The sequence below is a fragment of the Oncorhynchus keta genome, chromosome 4, assembly GCF_023373465.1.
Source record: "Oncorhynchus keta strain PuntledgeMale-10-30-2019 chromosome 4, Oket_V2, whole genome shotgun sequence".
In the NCBI taxonomy this organism is placed as follows: Eukaryota; Metazoa; Chordata; class Actinopteri; order Salmoniformes; family Salmonidae; genus Oncorhynchus; species Oncorhynchus keta.
Genome location: NC_068424.1, coordinates 11,668,209 through 11,688,174, shown reverse-complemented (window position 1 = coordinate 11,688,174; position 19,966 = coordinate 11,668,209). Strand labels below are relative to the sequence as shown.

Genomic DNA, 19,966 nt, shown 5'->3' with positions numbered 1-19,966 from the left:
ACAAAAGTATGTGGACATCCCTTCAACTTTTTGGATTAATCTATGTCAGCCAGACCCATTGTGGACATGTGTATAAAAATCGTGCACACAGCCATGCAATCTCCATAGACAAACATTGACAGTAGATAGGCCTTACTGAAGATGTCAGTGACTTTCAACGTGGCACCGTCATAGGACACAACCTTTCCGACGAGTCAGTTAGTCAAATTTCTGAGATCTGCCCCGGTCAACTGCAAGCGTTGCTATAAGTCGAAACGTAGGAGCAACAACTGCTCAGCCACGAAGTGGTAGGCCACACAAGCTCACAGAACGGAACGCCGAGTGCTGAAGCGCGTAGCGAGTAAAAATCGTCTGTCCTCGGTTGCAACACTCACTACTGAGTTCCAAACTGTATCTGGAAGAAACGTCAGCACAATAACTTTTTTCGTCAGGAGGGAGGATGTGGGCGGGCGGATGGGGACTGAGGGGAGATGGATTAGGATTATTTTTGTATGCATTTCTTTTATCGTTTTTTTTTGTACCTGTAACCCCCCTTCAAAAATATAAGAAATAAATAAATAAAAAGGTGTTCACGCAAAAAAGTAAAGCATCAGTCCGTGACTGCCTTGATGTGTGATATCCCCTGTGAAGTCAAGGTGAGGGGCAGAACTGTCTTTTGTCCTGAAGTGTGTGTTGGTTTGTGTGTGCGTGTGTGTTTATGTTTGTGTGTTTGTGTGTGAGTGACACTCATCTGTCTCTCTTATCAGCAGGAGGTTCAAGTAGGCAGGCTGATACTAACCAACGGACAGCACAGTTAAATAGTAGTAGGGTGAGTGGAAATAGGTCCTTACTGTACTGTGTAGTATAGTATAGTATAGTATTGTATTGCATCGTATAGTATAGCATAGTATAGTATAGTATAGTATAGTATAGTATAGTATAGTATAGTATAGTACAGTAGAGCATAGTATAGTATAGTATAATGTAGTATAGTATAGTATTGTACTGTATAGTATATTATAGCATAGCATAGCATAGTATAGTATAGTATTGCATACTACAGTTTAGCATAGTATAGTATAGTATAATGTAGTATAGTATATTATAGTATTGTATAGCATAGCATAGCATAGCATAGCATAGTATAGTATTGTATTGTATAGTACAGTATAGCATAGCATAGTATAGTATAGTATAGTATAGTATAGTATAGTATAGTATAGTATAGGATAGGATAGGATAGGATAGGATAGGATAGTGGGGTGGGGTGGGGTGACAGGTAGTCTAGTGGTCAGAGCATTGGGCCAGTAACCGAAAGGTAAAAATCTGTCGTTCTGTGCCTGAACAAGGCAACTAACACACTGTTCCACGGTAGGCCGTCATTGTAAATAAGAATTTGTTCTGAACTGACTTGCCTTGTTAAATAAAGGTTCAATAATTATAAAAAATAAAGATATATATATATATATAGTATGGCATGATATGATACGGTATGGTATGGTATGGCATGATATGGTATAGTACGGTATAGTATGGTATGGTAGAGTACGGTATGGTATAGTATAGTATATGGTATAGTACTGCATAGTATAGTATAGTAGGATATGGTATAGTACTGTATAGTTTCATATAGTATAGTATGATAGGGTCTAGTATAGTATGATATGGTATAGTATAGTATGGTATAGTATGGTATGACATAGTAAGATATGGCATGGCATGGTATGGTGTGGTATAGTATGATATGGTCTAGTATAGAATGGTATATTATAGTACTGCACAGTATGGTATAGCATAGTATAGTATGGTATAGTTTGCCATGGTATATGGTATGGTGTGGTATATTATGGTATTGTATAGCATGATATGGTATAGTTTTAGTATAGTATAGTATTCTATGGTATGTATGATATAGTATGGTATAGTATTGTATAGTATTGTATGGTATAGTAAGCTATACACGGCTGCCATCTAGTGGCCAAAATCTAAATTGCACCTGGGTTGGAATAATACAGTATGGCCTTTCTCTTGCATTTCAAAGACGATGGTACAAAAAAAAAGTTTTTCTTTGCATTATCTTTTACCAGATATACTGTGTTATATTCTCCTACATTCACTTCACATTTCTACAAACTTCAAAGTATTTCCTTTCAAATGTTATCCAGAATATGCATATCCTTGCCATGTCATTTTAGGGGAAAATTGAAAAAGTGTATGTGGAGGCGTCACCGTCACCGCCGTAATTATGTTTTTGTTTTTTAATTGTCTAATAAATTCAATCAGTCAATCTGTTTAGCCTGCTAGCCCTGAGAACTGCTAGCATTTCCAGTAATACAACATTCCATGTGTCATTAATAAAGACCACAGAGCTTAAAACACCAGAACTGCTATAGAGGTCATTTGGACTGCTCATGAATTTAAAACAATTATTACTCTGCCATTTTTTAAAGTCATTGACTTTTCTTAAATAAGTCTATGTAACACACTGTCAGTGATAGAATCTTAACATCACAACAGAACTGAAGTTATAACCAGTTTTAGGAGGGCATGTCATTTTTTGGTTTCCCCCCGTTGCTCCTCCTTCTCCCGACAGTAGGACCTGCTCCACTCCTTCTCCCAAAAACAGGGCCTGCTCCACTCCTTCTCCCAAAAACAGGGCCTGCTCCACTCCTTCTCCCAACAGTAGGACCTGCTCCACTCCTTCTCCCAAAAACAGGGCCCGCTCCACTCCTTCTCTCAACAGTAGGGCCTCTCGTGCTTCTGTCGTTGTTCTAACTCCTCGTATCGTTGCCGTTCCGCTCTCGCTGCCTCCAACTGCTCCCTTGGACGGCGATATTCTTCGGCCTGCGTCCAGGGTCCTTCTCCATCCAGGATTTCCTCCCATGTCCATTCCTCCTGGCCACGCTGCTTGGTCCGTTTTTGGTGGGATCTTCTGTCACGCTCGTTGAAATGAGTAGACCAAGGTGCAGCGTGAATAGAGTTCCACATATTTTAATAAACTGAAACTCACCAAAACAAAACAATAAAGCACAAACAAAATGTAAAGCTACTGGTGTGCACATGTAACAGTATAACTTTAGACAGTCCCCTCGCCCATACCCGGGCGTGAACCAGGGACCCTCTGCACACATCAACAACAGTCACCCTCGAAGGGGAACCACTACTTCAAGGTCTCAGAGCAAGTGACGTCACCGATTGAAACGCTATTTAGCGCGCACCACCGCTAACTAAGCTAGCCGTTTCACATCCGTTACCCACACAGGCAACTAAATGTAGACAAGATCCCACAAACACAAATGAGGAAATGTCTACCTAAATATGATTTTGGGTTGAAGATTCTAGGCGAAATGCCAGGGGATTCTAACAGGCTGACCACACCAGAAATCCATGTTATTCAATTATTACACCCACACTGCTCGCACGCGTCAACGAGCGGCTGCGTTGCCAGGGGCTAAAATAGAAGTCGTGCCATGGTTATACCCACGTGCCATGGTTATACCCACGTGCCATGGTTATACCCACGTGCCATGGTTATACCCACGTGCCATGGTTATACCCACGTGCCATGGTTATACCCGCGTGGGTAATTGAAAGACAAACTGCTTTGCCGTTGGTGTAGTAATACTACGAAAGTTTAGATGCCAATCACCACATAAATTCAAAGATTAAAAAGCCTGGAAGGAGGAGAGATGACTAGAAATGATTCGGTTGACCGTTTTATGTGTGGATTAATTGTTGGAGTAGAGGACCTTGTGCATTTCAGGTAAAATAAAAACTCAACGTTTATATCCCTGGACAAATTAGCTAGCAACAGCAAGCTAGCTAAATTGGACAATTTAACGCTCCTTGCAAATGCAGAAGGCCTTATGGTTTGTATAAATCATGAGACATGTTATGTGGTTTTATTTTGAAATAAATGTAGTTTTGATGTCATCTAATTCTGGAATGGACGAAGGGGTGGAGGGGTCACGAGGAATTAGTATAGGGGTTATCAAACAAAAAACTTTTAAAACATTTTATGTGGTATGATGGCTATGGAGAACCACATGGGGAAAAGGAGACCAGTGAATCGTTAGACTCGGTGGAGAGATACTATCGCCGTGTGTGGGATACTATCGCCGTGTGTGGGATACTATTGCCGTGTGTGGGATACTATCGCCGTGTGTGGGATACTATTGCCGTGTGTGGAATACTATCGCCGTGTGTGGGATACTATCGTCGTGTGTGGGATACTATCGCCGTGTGTGGGATACTATCGTCGTGTGTGGGATACTATCGCCGTGTGTGGGATACTATCGCCGTGTGTGGGATACTATCGCCGTGTGTGGGATACTATCGTCGTGTGTGGGATACTATCGCCGTGTGTGGGATACTATCGCCGTGTGTGGATGCTATCGCCGTGTGTGGGATACTATCGCCGTGTGTGGGATACTATCGCCGTGTGTGGGATACTATCGCCGTGTGTGGGATACTATCGCCGTGTGTGGGATACTATCGCCGTGTGTGGGATGCTATCGCCGTGTGTGGGATACTATCGCCGTGTGTGGGATACTATCGCCGTGTATGGGATACTATCGCCGTGTGTGGGATACTATCGCCGTGTGTGGATACTATCGCCGTGTGTGGATACTATCGCCGTGTGTGGGATGCTATCGCCGTGTGTGGGATACTATCGCCGTGTGTGGGATACTATCGCCGTGTGTGGGATACTATCGCCGTGTGTGGGATACTATCGCCGTGTGTGGGATACTATCGCCGTGTGTGGGATACTATCGCCGTGTGTGGGATACTATCGCCGTGTGTGGGATACTATCGCCGTGTGTGGGATACTATCGCCGTGTGTGGGATACTATCGCCGTGTGTGGGATGCTATCGCCGTGTGTGGGATACTATCGCCGTGTGTGGGATACTATCGCCGTGTGTGGGATGCTATCGCCGTGTGTGGGATGCTATCGCCGTGTGTGGGATACTATCGCCGTGTGTGGGATACTATCGCCATGTGTGGGATACTATCGCCGTGTGTGGGATACTATCGCCGTGTGTGGATACTATCGCCGTGTGGGATACTATCGCCGTGTGTGGGATACTATCGCCGTGTGTGGGATACTATCGCCGTGTGTGGGATACTATCGCCGTGTGTGGGATACTATCGCCGTGTGTGGGATGCTATCGCCGTGTGTGGGATACTATCGCCGTGTGTGGGATACTATCGCCGTGTGTGGATGCTATCGCCGTGTGTGGATGCTATCGCCGTGTGTGGGATACTATCGCCGTGTGTGGATACTATCGCCGTGTGTGGGATACTATCGCCGTGTGTGGGATACTATCACCGTGTGTGGGATACTATCGCCGTGTGTGGGATACTATCGCCGTGTGTGGGATACTATCGCCGTGTGTGGGATACTATCGCCGTGTGTGGGATACTATCGTCGTGTGTGGGATACTATTGCCGTGTGTGGGATACTATCGCCGTGTGTGGGATACTATCGCCGTGTGTGGGATACTATCGCCGTGTGTAGGATACTATCGCCGTGTGTGGATGCTATCGCCGTGTGTGGGATGCTATCGCCGTGTGTGGGATACTATCGCCGTGTGTGGGATACTATCGCCGTGTGTGGGATACTATCGCCGTGTGTGGGATACTATCGCCGTGTGTGGGATACTATCGCCGTGTGTGGGATACTATCGGCGTGTGTGGGATGCTATCGCCGTGTGTGGGATACTATCGCCGTGTGTGGGATACTATCGCCGTGTGTGGGATACTATCGCCGTGTGTGGGATACTATCGCCGTGTGTGGGAAACTATCGCCGTGTGTGGGATACTATCGCCGTGTGTGGGATACTATCGCCGTGTGTGGGATGCTATCACCGTGTGTGGGAAACTATCGCCGTGTGTGGGATACTATCGCCGTGTTTTTGATACTATCGCCGTGTGTGGGATACTATCGCCGTGTGTGGGATACTATCGCCGTGTGTGGGATACTATCGCCGTGTGTGGGATACTATCGCCGTGTGTGGGATACTATCGCCGTGTGTGGGATACTATCGCCGTGTGTGGGATACTATCGCCGTGTGTGGGATACTATCGCCGTGTGTGGATGCTATCGCCGTGTGTGGGATACTATCGCCGTGTGTGGGATACTATCGCCGTGTGTGGGATACTATCGCCGTGTGTGGGATACTATCGCCGTGTGTGGGATACTATCGCCGTGTGTGGGATACTATCGCCGTGTGTGGATACTATCGCCGTGTGTGGGATGCTATCGCCGTGTGTGGGATACTATCGCCGTGTGTGGGATACTATCGCCGTGTGTGGGATACTATCGCCGTGTGTGGGATACTATCGCCGTGTGTGGGATACTATCGCCGTGTGTGGGATACTATCGCCGTGTGTGGATGCTATCGCCGTGTGTGGGATACTATCGCCGTGTGTGGGAAACTATCGCCGTGTGTGGGATACTATCGCCGTGTGTGGATGCTATCGCCGTGTGTGGGATACTATCGCCGTGTGTGGGATACTATCGCCGTGTGTGGATGCTATCGCCGTGTGTGGGATACTATCGCCGTGTGTGGGATGCTATCGCCGTGTGTGGGATACTATCGCCGTGTGTGGGAAACTATCGCCGTGTGTGGGATACTATCGCCGTGTGTGGGATGCTATCGCCGTGTGTGGGATACTATCGCCGTGTGTGGGATACTATCGCCGTGTGTGGGATGCTATCGCCGTGTGTGGGATACTATCGCCGTGTGTGGGAAACTATCGCCGTGTGTGGGATGCTATCGCCGTGTGTGGGATACTATCGCCGTGTGTGGATACTATCGCCGTGTGTGGGATACTATCGCCGTGTGTGGGATGCTATTGCCGTGTGTGGGATACTATCGCCGTGTGTGGGATACTATCGCCGTGTGTGGGATGCTATCGCCGTGTGTGGGATGCTATCGCCGTGTGTGGGATACTATCGCCGTGTGTGGGATGCTATCGCCGTGTGTGGGATACTATCGCCGTGTGTGGGATACTATCGCCGTGTGTGGGATTTATTGGATGGGATCTGTTCAATTCAGTTTAAATGGGTTTGCAGGAGGATGAAAATCCCTTTTGAAGAGGGATTTAAATGGTTTCCTTAAGGACAGGGAAAGAAAGGGAGAGGAAACATTTTAATGGTGTCGAAAGCCCTGAATATGAAAAATTCCTAATGAAGAATAATCAACTTCATTATGAATTAAATAGACAGGGAAGATTTCATTATATAATTCTTGAGAAACACTCTCTATCCAAATTGTACCATTACTTTCGGAGATTATTATTATCTTCATAGGGAGTCATAAAGAGTTATAATTCTAGTCATAAAGAGTTATAATTCTAGTCATAAAGAGTTATAATTCTAGTCATAAAGAGTTATAATTCTAGTCATAAAGAGTTATAATTCTAGTCATAAAGAGTTATAATTCTAGTCATAAAGAGTTATAATTCTAGTCATAAAGAGTTATAATTCTAGTCATAAAGAGTTATAATTCTAGTCATAAAGAGTTATAATTCTAGTCATAAAGAGTTATAATTCTAGTCATAAAGAGTTATAATTCTAGTCATAAAGAGTTATAATTCTAGTCATAAAGAGTTATAATTCTAGTCATAAAGAGTTATAATTCTAGTCATAAAGAGTTATAATTCTAGTCATAAAGAGTTATAATTCTAGTCATAAAGAGTTATAATTCTAGTCATAAAGAGTTATAATTCTAGTCATAAAGAGTTATAATTCTAGTCATAAAGAGTTATAATTCTAGTCATAAAGAGTTATAATTCTAGTCATAAAGAGTTATAATTCTAGTCATAAAGAGTTATAATTCTAGTCATAAAGAGTTATAATTCTAGTCATAAAGAGTTATAATTCTAGTCATAAAGAGTTATAATTCTAGTCATAAAGAGTTATAATTCTAGTCATAAAGAGTTATAATTCTAGTCATAAAGAGTTATAATTCTAGTCATAAAGAGTTATAATTCTAGTCATAAAGAGTTATAATTCTAGTCATAAAGAGTTATAATTCTAGTCATAAAGAGTTATAATTCTAGTCATAAAGAGTTATAATTCTAGTCATAAAGAGTTATAATTCTAGTCATAAAGAGTTATAATTCTAGTCATAAAGAGTTATAATTCTAGTCATAAAGAGTTATAATTCTAGTCATAAAGAGTTATAATTCTAGTCATAAAGAGTTATAATTCTAGTCATAAAGAGTTATAATTCTAGTCATAAAGAGTTATAATTCTAGTCATAAAGAGTTATAATTCTAGTCATAAAGAGTTATAATTCTAGTCATAAAGAGTTATAATTCTAGTCATAAAGAGTTATAATTCTAGTCATAAAGAGTTATAATTCTAGTCATAAAGAGTTATAATTCTAGTCATAAAGAGTTATAATTCTAGTCATAAAGAGTTATAATTCTAGTCATAAAGAGTTATAATTCTAGTCATAAAGAGTTATAATTCTAGTCATAAAGAGTTATAATTCTAGTCATAAAGAGTTATAATTCTAGTCATAAAGAGTTATAATTCTAGTCATAAAGAGTTATAATTCTAGTCATAAAGAGTTATAATTCTAGTCATAAAGAGTTATAATTCTAGTCATAAAGAGTTATAATTCTAGTCATAAAGAGTTATAATTCTAGTCATAAAGAGTTATAATTCTAGTCATAAAGAGTTATAATTCTAGTCATAAAGAGTTATAATTCTAGTCATAAAGAGTTATAATTCTAGTCATAAAGAGTTATAATTCTAGTCATAAAGAGTTATAATTCTAGTCATAAAGAGTTATAATTCTAGTCATAAAGAGTTATAATTCTAGTCATAAAGAGTTATAATTCTAGTCATAAAGAGTTATAATTCTAGTCATAAAGAGTTATAATTCTAAGTTGATTAGTTATTCGAATTGGTTTATTTTTGATTAAACATGTTTGTTTTTTTTTTAAACACGTGTTTGAGAGGGGAAAATGACCAGTTCCCTGAGGTAATGGTCTTTGGGGTACTTATACAGTGGTACTGTGTTCAGTCTGCTTATAGAAAGGAGAATATATGTTAATCAGGGATGACAGTTACTTACTGGATTGTGATATATTTATTGTTGATTTCATGTTGTGGTTTTGTTTTGATACAAATATCACAAGATTGGGATCCTGGAGAGGGAATTCTGTGATGGGTTAGGGTGCTATCTTCATGATCTGGTAACTCTTCCTAGAGGTCACCATTAGAATAAGGGAGTATGGACTAATTTAGAAAACATTTTTATTAGCAGTATCATTATGTTATGCTTTTTGATCTTTGTCTTAGAGATTTAAGACCTTTAAGAAAATGTTAATGTCATAATTTGTCATGTAGTCAATGTTTGTCTGGTTTCCTGAAACAGAAATGTAATAAACTTAACTGTTGTTATGATCTGTGCTTTTTGAGGTTATCATGGAAGGTGAGGTCAGATCGTTTCTTAATGCATGGTAGGAATATTATGACCATAGACAGTTTGTGTAAGCCTCAACAGGGACAAAGGGGGCTGAAATGAGAAGAGTTATGACCGGCAATAAATGGTTGTTTATAAATGTGTGTTCTAACAAGGTTGATGTGTGCGAAGTTGATAAACTGGAATTTGAGCCCTAGTCTCAAAATAAGAACTGAGGTCAGTCCTTCTAAATGTAATTTATAGAAATGTTTTAGTTGTGATGGGGATACAGCGAGAGAGAATGGCTTAAGCACGATGAGGGGTGGATACGCTGCCAACATTTATGTGGCCTAGAGTCTCCAGAAACGTATCTCGAAGCGTCGTCCTGAGGGGAGGTGGTTTGTTTGGGGGAATCACTGGATGACGGCTTGGGACAAACATGAAAGCTGTTTTTGTTTCAACCTGAATTCAGAATACTTATGCTGCTAAGTTATTGAAGACGTACTTGGTTTATTATTTCTTTCCAAGTCAATATGTTTTTAGGTTTCGTGGAACATGAGGGTGTTCATGATTCCAGAGGAGGGAATAATGTATCTTGACTAACTGATTTGAGAATGTGTTAGAATGTTTATAACTGTAGAAAATGCATTAAGAGTATAGTGTGTTATGGGTTAGATGTAATGATAGAGTATAGTGTGTTATGGGTTAGATGTAATGATAGAGGAGTATAGTGTGTTATGGGTTAGATGTAATGATAGAGTATAGTGTTTTATGGGTTAGATGTAGTGATAGAGGAGTATAGTGTGTTATGGGTTAGATGTAATGATAGAGGAGTATAGTGTGTTATGGGTTAGATGTAATGATAGAGGAGTATAGTGTGTTATGGGTTAGATGTAATGATAGAGTATAGTGTGTTATGGGTTAGATGTAATGATAGAGGAGTATAGTGTGTTATTGGTTAGATGTAATGATAGAGTATAGTGTGTTATGGGTTAGATGTCATGATAGAGTATAGTGTGTTATGGGTTAGATGTAGTGATAGAGTATAGTGTGTTATTGGTTAGATGTAGTGATAGAGTATAGTGTGTTATTGGTTAGATGTAATGATAGAGTATAGTGTGTTATGGGTTAGATGTAATGATAGAGTATAGTGTGTTATGGGTTAGATGTAGTGATAGAGTATAGTGTGTTATGGGTTAGATGTAGAGATAGAGGAGTATAGTGTGTTATGGGTTAGATGTAATGATAGAGTATAGTGTGTTAAGGTTAGATATAGTGATAGAGTATAGTGTGTTATGGGTTAGATATAGTGATAGAGTATAGTGTATTATGGGTTAGATGAAGTGATAGAGTATAGTGTGTTATTGGTTAGATGTAGTGATAGAGGAGAATAGTGTGTTATGGGTTAGATGTAGTGATAGAGTGTCACGTTCTGACCTTTATTTCCTGTGTTTTGTATTTAGTACGGTCAGGGGCGTGAGTTGGGTGGGCAGTCTATGTTTGTTTTTCTAGGTTTTGGGAATTTCTATGTTTCGGCCTAGTATGGTTCTCAATCAGAGGCAGGTGTCATTAGTTGTCTCTGATTGAGAATCATACTTAGGTAGCCTGGGTTTCACTGTGTGTTTGTGGGTGATTGTTCCTGTCTTTGTGTTTGCACCAGATGGGACTGTTTTAGGTTTTCGCACGTTTGTTGTTTTTGTTAGTTATCTCATGTGTAGTTTCTTTATAAATTAAAGAAAATAAATAACCACCATGCTGCTTTTGGTCCATGGTCCGCTTCTCTTTCACCAGAAAACCTTTACATAGAGAAGTATAGTGTGTTATGGGTCAGATGTAATGATAGAGTACAGTGCATTATGGGTTAGATGTAGTGATAGAGTAAAGTGTGTAATGGGTTAGATGTAATGATATAGTATAGTGTGTTATGGGTTAGATCTAGTGATAGAGAAGTATAGTGTGTTATGGGTTCGATGTAATGATAGAGTATAGTGTGTTATGAGTGAAATGTAATGATAGAGTACAGTGCATTATGGGTTAGATGTAGTGATAGAGTAAAGTGTGTTATGGGTTAGATGTAATGATATAGTATAGTGTGTTATGGGTTAGATGTAGTGATCGAATAAAGTGTGTTATGGGTTAGATGTAATGATTGAGGAGTATAGTGTGCTATGGGTTAGATGTAGTGATAGAGGAGTATAGTGTGCTATGGGTTAGATGCAATGATTGAGGAGTATAGTGTGTTATGGGTTAGATATAGTGATAGAGGAGTATAGTGTGTTATGGGTTAGATGTAATGATAGAGGAGTGTAGTGTGCTATGGGTTAGATGCAATGATTGAGGAGTATAGTGTGTTATGGGTTAGATATAGTGATAGAGGAGTATAGTGTGTTATGGGTTAGATGTAATGATAGAGGAGTGTAGTGTGTTATGGGTTAGATGCAATGCTTCAGTATAGTGTGTTATGGGTTAGATATAGTGATAGAGTATAGTGTATGGGTTAGATGTAGTGATAGAGGAGTATAGTGTGTTATGGGTTAGATGTAATGATAGAGGAGTGTAGTGTGTTATGGGTTAGATGCAATGATTGAGGAGTATAGTGTGTTATGGGTTAGATGCAATGATTGAGAAGTATAGTGTGTTATGGGTTAGATATAGTGTATTATGGGTTAGGTTAGATGTAATGATAGAGTATAGTGTGTTATGGGTTAGATGTAATGATAGAGGAGTATAGTGTGTTATGGGTTAGATGCAATGATTGAGGAGTATAGTGTGTTATGGGTCAGATGCAATGATTGAGGAGTATAGTGTGTTATGGGTTAGATGCAATGATTGAGGAGTATAGTGTGTTATGGGTTAGATGCAATGATTGAGGAGTATAGTGTGTTATGGGTTAGATGCAATGATTGAGGAGTATAGTGTGTTATGGGTTAGATGTAATGATAGAGTATAGTGTGTTATGGGTTAGATGTAATGATAGAGTATCATTCCCAGACACTCTATATTGTTACAGGAGATAGCGTATAGAAGAGGGAGGACAGGGATTTAGTTGAATATTAAAACTACCTAGATCATGGTGAGAGTAGAAGAGATACCATGGGCATTTCAGACATTATGGTAAACTTTCAGGACACCTGTGACTCAGAGTTTTGTTAGGTTGGATATTATTCCAAACTCATTCGTTTTTTCTCCCATTTCTAACAGCCGGTGAACATTGGACAGATTACATGCAGGAGGTTTTCTCACGGCAGGGGCTGTAGGGACAGTAACTGATGGAGCTGTAGGGACAGTAACTGAAGGAGCTGTAGGGACAGTAACTGAAGGAGCTGTAGGGACAGTAACTGAAGGAGCTGTAGGGACAGTAACTGAAGGAGCTAGTAGGGACAGTAACTGAAGGAGCTGTAGGGACAGTAACTGAAGGAGCTGTAGGGACAGTAACTGAAGGAGCTGTAGGGACAGCAACTGAAGGAGTAGTAGGGACAGTAACTGATGGAGCTGTAGGGACAGTAGCTGTAGGGACAGTAACTGAAGGAGCTGTAGGGACAGTGACTGAAGGAGCTGTAGGGACAGCAACTGAAGGAGTAGTAGGGACAGTAACTGAAGGAGCTGTAGGGACAGTTACTGAAGGAGCTGTAGGGACAGTAACTGAAGGAGCTGTAGGGACAGTAACTGATGGAGCTGTAGTGTCAGTAACTGAAGGAGCTGTATGGACAGTATCTGATGGAGCTGTAGGCACAGTATCTGAAGGAGTTGTAGGGACAGTAACTGAAGGATCTGTAGGGACAGTAAATGAAGGAGCTGTAGGGACAGTAACTGATGGAGCTGTCCCTACAGCTCCTTCAGTTACTGTGCCTACAGCTCCTTCAGTTACTGTCCCTACAGCTCCATCAGTTACTGTCCCTACAGCTCCTTCAGTTACTGTCCCTACCCGCTCCATTTGTACTGTCCCTACAGCTCCATTAGTTACTGTCCCTACAGCTCCTTCAGCTTCATCAGTTACTGTCCCACTATTGTGTTTTTTGGAGAAAAAAAAATAGTATTGGAATGTTACCCAAGGCCTACATGAACACAACCCAATTATTATTACTGTTAGAATGTTGCAGTCAGAATTTCATGATGTCTCATTAGCTTGTAGGGGGCTCCATGGAAAATGTCATGATATCTCATTAGCTTGTAGGGGGCTCCATGGAGAATTTCATGATATCTCATTCGCTTGTAGGGGGCTCTATGGAGAATGTCATGATATCTCATTAGCTTGTAGGGGGCTCCATGGAGAATTTCATGATATCTCATTAGCTTGTAGGGGGCTCCATGGAGAATTTCATGATATCTCATTAGCTTGTACGGGGCTCTATGGAGAATTTCATGATATCTCATGTGCTTGTAGGGGGCTCCATGGAAAATTGTATGATATCTCCTTAGCTTGTAGGGGGCTAGGTAGAACGCTAGAGGTAGAAGTTGACCTTTAACTTAGATCTAGGATCATAATAACACCTCGTCCTGGGTTAGTGGTTAGGGCAACTTCTACCTGTTCCAAGAAGAGAACTGTCATAGTTTATTAGGAGCAGCAACACTCCATGGAACAGCAGGTTGGTCATTTTAACGCTGTCATTGTGACGTTGTACATTTCCTGGCAGTGAGTTTCATAACGTGGTGGGTCATAATTTTACAGGTTTGTAAGGTGATTGAGCAAACTGTATTCAACTGTATTAAATAGAGTATTAAATAGAGCGAACTGTATGTGGACTCTGGGGCACAAACACAGACGAACGTACGGATGCACAAACATATTAATGCATGCCCTCCATCACTTAAAATGAAAACCCACCAACGCTCATAGTGAATACCCAGAAATACTCATAATGAAAACTCACCAACGCTCATAATGAAAACCCACCAACAATCATAATGAATACTCTCCAATGCTCATAATGAATACTCTCCAATGCTCATAATGAATACTCTCCAATGCTCATAATGAATACCCACCAATGCTCATAATGAATACCCACAATGCTCATAATGAATACCCACCAATGCTCATAATGAATACCCACCAATGCTCATAATGAATACTCTCCAATGCTCATAATGAATACTCTCCAATGCTCATAATGAATACCCACCAATGCTCATAATGAATACTCTCCAATGCTCATAATGAATACCCACCAATGCTCATAATGAATACCCACCAATGCTCATAATGAATACCCACCAATGCTCATAATGAATACCCACAAATGCTCATAATGAATACCCACCAATGCTCATAATGAATACCCACCAACGCTCATGAAGAATACCCACCAACGCTCATAATGAATACCCACCAATGCTCATAATGAATACCCACCAATGCTCATAATGAATACCCACCAACGCTCATAATGAATACCCACCAACGCTCATAATGAATACCCACCAATGCTCATAATGAATACCTACCAACGCTCATAATGAATACCCACCAACGCTCATAATGAATACCCACCAACGCTCATAATGAATACCCACCAACGCTCATAATGAATACCCACCAACGCTCATAATGAATACCCACCAACGCTCATGAAGAACACCCACCAACTCGCATAATGAATACCCACCAACACTCATGAGTATATTCCTACAAAGGCAGAGTATGTGATAACGTTTCTGTGTGTTGGTTAATTGGGCAGAGTTGTTGTTGTGGTGATAAAAACGGACGTTGTGCTCTCAGAATAACCAGGAGGGTGTAACAGCACGATGGCTAAAAGACCACTAGAGTGGACTGTTCACGGTCGGATATCTCATATAAGGCAGTGACCTGACTCATCCATCTGTCTTGTATGGTAGCAACTGGTGTCTGGTTATTTTCAGCCTGGTTATTCCCAAACCATATCCCAATCTGAACCTGAGCCCGGCTTAACCCTGATAAAACAATTACCTAGCTGAACCCATGGCTTCAGGCCCATATTGGGACAGGTAGGTGTGGTAGGTGTATATTTACCTTGAAGTCAGGGTTAGGGTTGTGGTAGGTGTATATTTACCTGGAAGCCAGGTTTAGGGTTGTGGTAGATGTATATTTACCTGGAAGTCAGGGTTAGGGTTGTGGTAGGTGTATATTTACCTGGAAGTCAGGGTAGGGTCCTGGGGTAGGTGTATATTTACCTGGAAGTCAGGGTTAGGGTTGTGGTAGGTGTATATTTGCCTCAGAAGTCAGGGTTAGGGTTGGGGTAGGTGGACTGTTTACCTGGATAGTCAGGGTTAAGGTTGTGAGGTGTCATCCATTTCCTGGAAGTCAGGGTGGGGTGGGGTAGGTGTATTTTACCTGGAATTCAGGGTTAGGGTCTGAACCTGGTAGGTGTACCCTGATTTACCTAGCTGAAAGTCAGGGTTGGGGGTTGGGGTAGGTGTATATTTACCTGGAAGTCAGGGTTAGGGTTGGGGTAGGTGTATATTTACCTGGAAGTCAGGTTTAGGGTTGTGGTAGATGTATATTTACCTGGAAGTCAGGGTTAGGGTTGTGGTAGGTGTATATTTACCTGGAAGTCAGGGTTAGGGTTGTGGTAGGTGTATATTTACCTGGAAGTCAGGGTTAGGGTTGGGGTAAGGTAGCCAGGCGGAGCGAGAGTTCTCCTGGTACTTGAAGGGGCCACCGAACACACGGGTGATGGCACTGAGGTTGAAGGCACACACCGCAGACGCTGCTATGCTATTCCTGTAGGGGGGGGGGGGAGAGAGATGCATATAAATATGTATACAGTACCAGTCAAAAGTTTGGACACACCTACTCATTCCAGGGTTTTGCTTTATTTTTTACTATTTTCTACATTGTAGAATAATAGTGAAGAAATCAACAATATGAAATAACACATATGGAATCATCCAGCTTCATGAGGTAGTCAGCTGAAATGCATTTCAATTAACAGGTGTGCTTTCTTAAAAGTTAACTTAACGTTTTAAGGCTAGGGGGCAGTATTCGAAGGTTTGGATGACTGAGGTGCACAAAGTAAATGGCCTGTTACTCAGGCCCAGAAGCTAGAATATTCATGTACATGGTAGTATTGGATAGAAAACACTCTAAAGTTTCTAAAACCGTTAAAATAATGTCTGTTAATATGACAGAACTGATTTGGCAGGCGAAATCCCGAGGACAAATCCATCCAGGAATTTCTTTTTTTTGAGGTCATTGGAATTTCAATGGTTTTCTATGGGAAAGTCTAATAATTAGGACCCAGACTGCAGTTCCTATGGCTTCCACTAGATGTCAACAGTCTTTAGAAATTGTTTCATGCTTTGTTTTTTGAAAAATGAATAAGTATTCCTATTCTTTCAGAATATCCCTCAGAAGGACTCTAGTCTTTTGACGCGCGTGAATGAGTTTGCGCTCCTCGTTCTTTTTCTCCGGTACTGAACACAGTATATTCCGTCTTAAATTTGATAGATTATTTACATATTAGGGTACCTGAGTATGGTTTAGAAACGTTGTTTGAATTGTTTGGATGTAGTTTACAGGTAACTTTTTAGATTCCTTTGTAGGCATGTTGGGCGAGAACAGGTGGATTTCTGAATCAAACGCGCCAAATAAACTGACATTTTTGGGATATAAAGAAGGACTTTATCGAACAAAGCGATCATTCATTGTGTAACTGGGACCCGTTGGATTGCAAAAAGATGGAGATCTTCAAAGGTAAGTGATTTATTTTATCACTATTTTTGATTTTTGTGACACCTGTGCAGGTTATGAATTCATGTTAATGCAGGAAGTGGGTGAGGCGCTGTATTTAGACAATCAAATGTTATGCTTTCGCCGTAAAGCCTATTGTAAATCGGACAAAGCGGTTCGATTACCAAGATTATAAACTAAATAATGGTGTATAACACTTGTATTTTGATGAATGTTTAATATTACTACTTTTGTATTTTGAATTACGCGCTCTGCAATTTCACCGGATGTTCCGAAAGAAGTTAATGCATTTCAGCCAATCAGTTGTGTTGTGACAAGGTAGGTTTGGTATGCAGAAGATGGTCTTTTACCAAATAGGGCTAAATCCATATTATGGCAAGAACAGCTCAAATAAGCAAAGAGAAATGACAGGCCGTCATTACTTTAAGACATGAAGGTCAGTCAATACGGAACAATTCAAGAACTTTGAACGTTTCTTCAAGTTCAGTCGCAAAAATCATCAAGCGCTATGATGAAACTGGCTCTCATGAGGACCGCCACAGGAAAGGAAGACCCGGAGTTACTTCTGCTGCAGAGGATAAGTTCATTAGAGTTACCAGCCTCAGAAATCGGCAATTAACTGCACCTCAGATTGCAGCCCAAATAAATGCTTCACAGAGTTCAAGTAACAGACACATCTCAAAATCAACTATTCAGAGGAGACTGAGTGAATCAGGCTTTCATGGTCGAATTGCTGCAAAGAAAACACTACTAAAGGACACCAATAAGAAGAAGAGACTTACTTGGGCCAAGAAACACAAGCAATGGACATTAGTCCTTTGATCTGATTAGTCCAAATTTGAGATTTTTGGTTCTAACTGCCGTGAGATGCAGAGTCGGTGAACAGACAATCTCCACATGTGTGGTTCCCACCATGAAGCATGGAGGAGGAGGTGTGATGGTGTGGGTGTTCTTTTCTGGTGAAACTGTCTTTCATTTACTTAGAATTCAAGGCACACTTTACCAGCATGGCTACCACAGCATTCTGCAGCGATACGCCATCCCATCTGGTCTGCGCTTAGCGGGACTATCATTTGTTTTTCAACAGGACAATGACCCAACACACCTCCAGGCTGTGTAAGGGCTATTTGACCAAGAAGGAGAGTGATTGAGTGCTGCATCAGATGACCTGGCCTCCACAATTACCCAAACCTCTACCCAATTGAGATGGTTTGGGATGAGTTGGACTGCAAATTGAAGGAAAAACAGCCAACAAGTACATGATTCCATATGTGTAATTTCATAGTTTTAATGTCTTCACCATTATTATACACTGTAGAAAATAGTAAAATAAAGAAAACCCCTTGAATGAATAGGTGTCTCAAAATGTTTGACTGGTACTGTATATATAGTATATATATAGAGAGAGATAGATTAAGAAGCCAACTAAGCAGACACAATGCTAGCTGACTGGTATATACCTTTATATCTGTCCCTACCAGATCGTGTCTGTGGACTCAGATCACACTGTGAGTGATGGATGGTCTAAATTGACTATAAATTGAACACCGGGCTTCAATTAAGAGGTTCTCTGGCTAAGTGTCCAGATTCGGGCCTGATGAATAGTTTTGAATTTTCAAACTGTCACTTTAGCAAGAATGTGTCTTCTCTAAGATATTATAAAATAACATGAGAGAAACTGGTCTGAATCAAACTGTCAAACTAAACGTAAGTGAATGATGATAGTATAATATGACTGTTCATTATCAGCTGTACCTGAAGGATACTTCAGTGTTTTGCCCACTTCAAGGTTTATTGACCATAATACGAAAAGCCATGAAGGAACCTCTAGGCAGAGTACACAGTGGAGGCTGGTGGGATGAGCGATGAGAGGACTCGCTCATTGGAATGGCTGGAATGGAATAAAGGCAACTGCATCAAACATGTGGTTTCCATATACGTTTGATGTGTTTGATACCGTTCTATTCATTCCATTAGAATGAGCCTGTCCTCCTATAGCTCATCCCACCAGCCACCTCTGGCTGGTATCTCTGACCATTGTCTTGTCCTGCCCATTAGAATGAGCCTGTCCTCCTATAGCTCATCCCACCAGCCACCTCTGGCTGGTATCTCTGACCATTGTCTTGTCCTGCCCATTAGAATGAGCCTGTCCTCCTATAGCTCATCCCACCAGCCGCCTCTGGCTGGTATCTCTGACCATTGTCTTGTCCTGCCCATTAGAATGAGCCTGTCCTCCTATAGCTCATCCCACCAGCCGCCTCTGGCTGGTATCTCTGACCATTGTCTTGTCCTGCCCATTAGAATGAGCCTGTCCTCCTATAGCTCATCCCACCAGCCGCCTCTGGCTGGTATCTCTGACCATTGTCTTGTCCTGCCCATTAGAATGAGCCTGTCCTACTATAGCTCATCCCACCAGCCGCCTCTGGCTGGTATCTCTGACCATTGTCTTGTCCTGCCCATTAGAATGAGCCTGTCCTCCTATAGCTCATCCCACCAGCCGCCTCTGGCTGGTATCTCTGACCATTGTCTTGTCCTGCCCATTAGAATGAGCCTGTCCTCCTATAGCTCATCCCACCAGCCGCCTCTGGCTGGTATCTCTGACCATTGTCTTGTCCTGCCCATCAGAATGAGCCTGTCCTCCTATAGCTCATCCCACCTGCCGCCTCTGGCTGGTATCTCTGACCATTGCCTTGTCCTGCCCATTGTGACAGAGTAAGTCTGCACAGGCCCATGTTAGAGAGGGTAAAGTGTGTGTCTGTGTGTTTCTCTGTATGTCTCTGTCTCTCTGTCTCTCTGTGTTTCTCTGCGTGTGTCTCCGTGTGTCTCTGTGTGTCTCTGTGTATCTCTGTGTATCTCTGTGTCTCTCTGTTTCTGTGTGTCTCCGTGTGTCTCTGT

The 19,966-nt window shown here is 41.4% G+C and overlaps 1 protein-coding gene across 3 annotated transcripts in view; it reads right to left on the bottom strand.

The window, feature by feature from the left end:
* Positions 1 to 19,966, bottom strand: part of LOC118362108 (semaphorin-5A-like) — a 365,802-nt gene that overhangs the window by 147,228 nt on the left and 198,608 nt on the right. For all 3 annotated transcript variants that reach the window (XM_052500408.1, XM_052500392.1, XM_052500397.1), the window contains exon 9: positions 15,967 to 16,102. In XM_052500408.1, the coding sequence (XP_052356368.1) occupies positions 15,967 to 16,102 (136 nt within the window). The remainder of the gene's footprint in view (positions 1 to 15,966; positions 16,103 to 19,966) is intronic.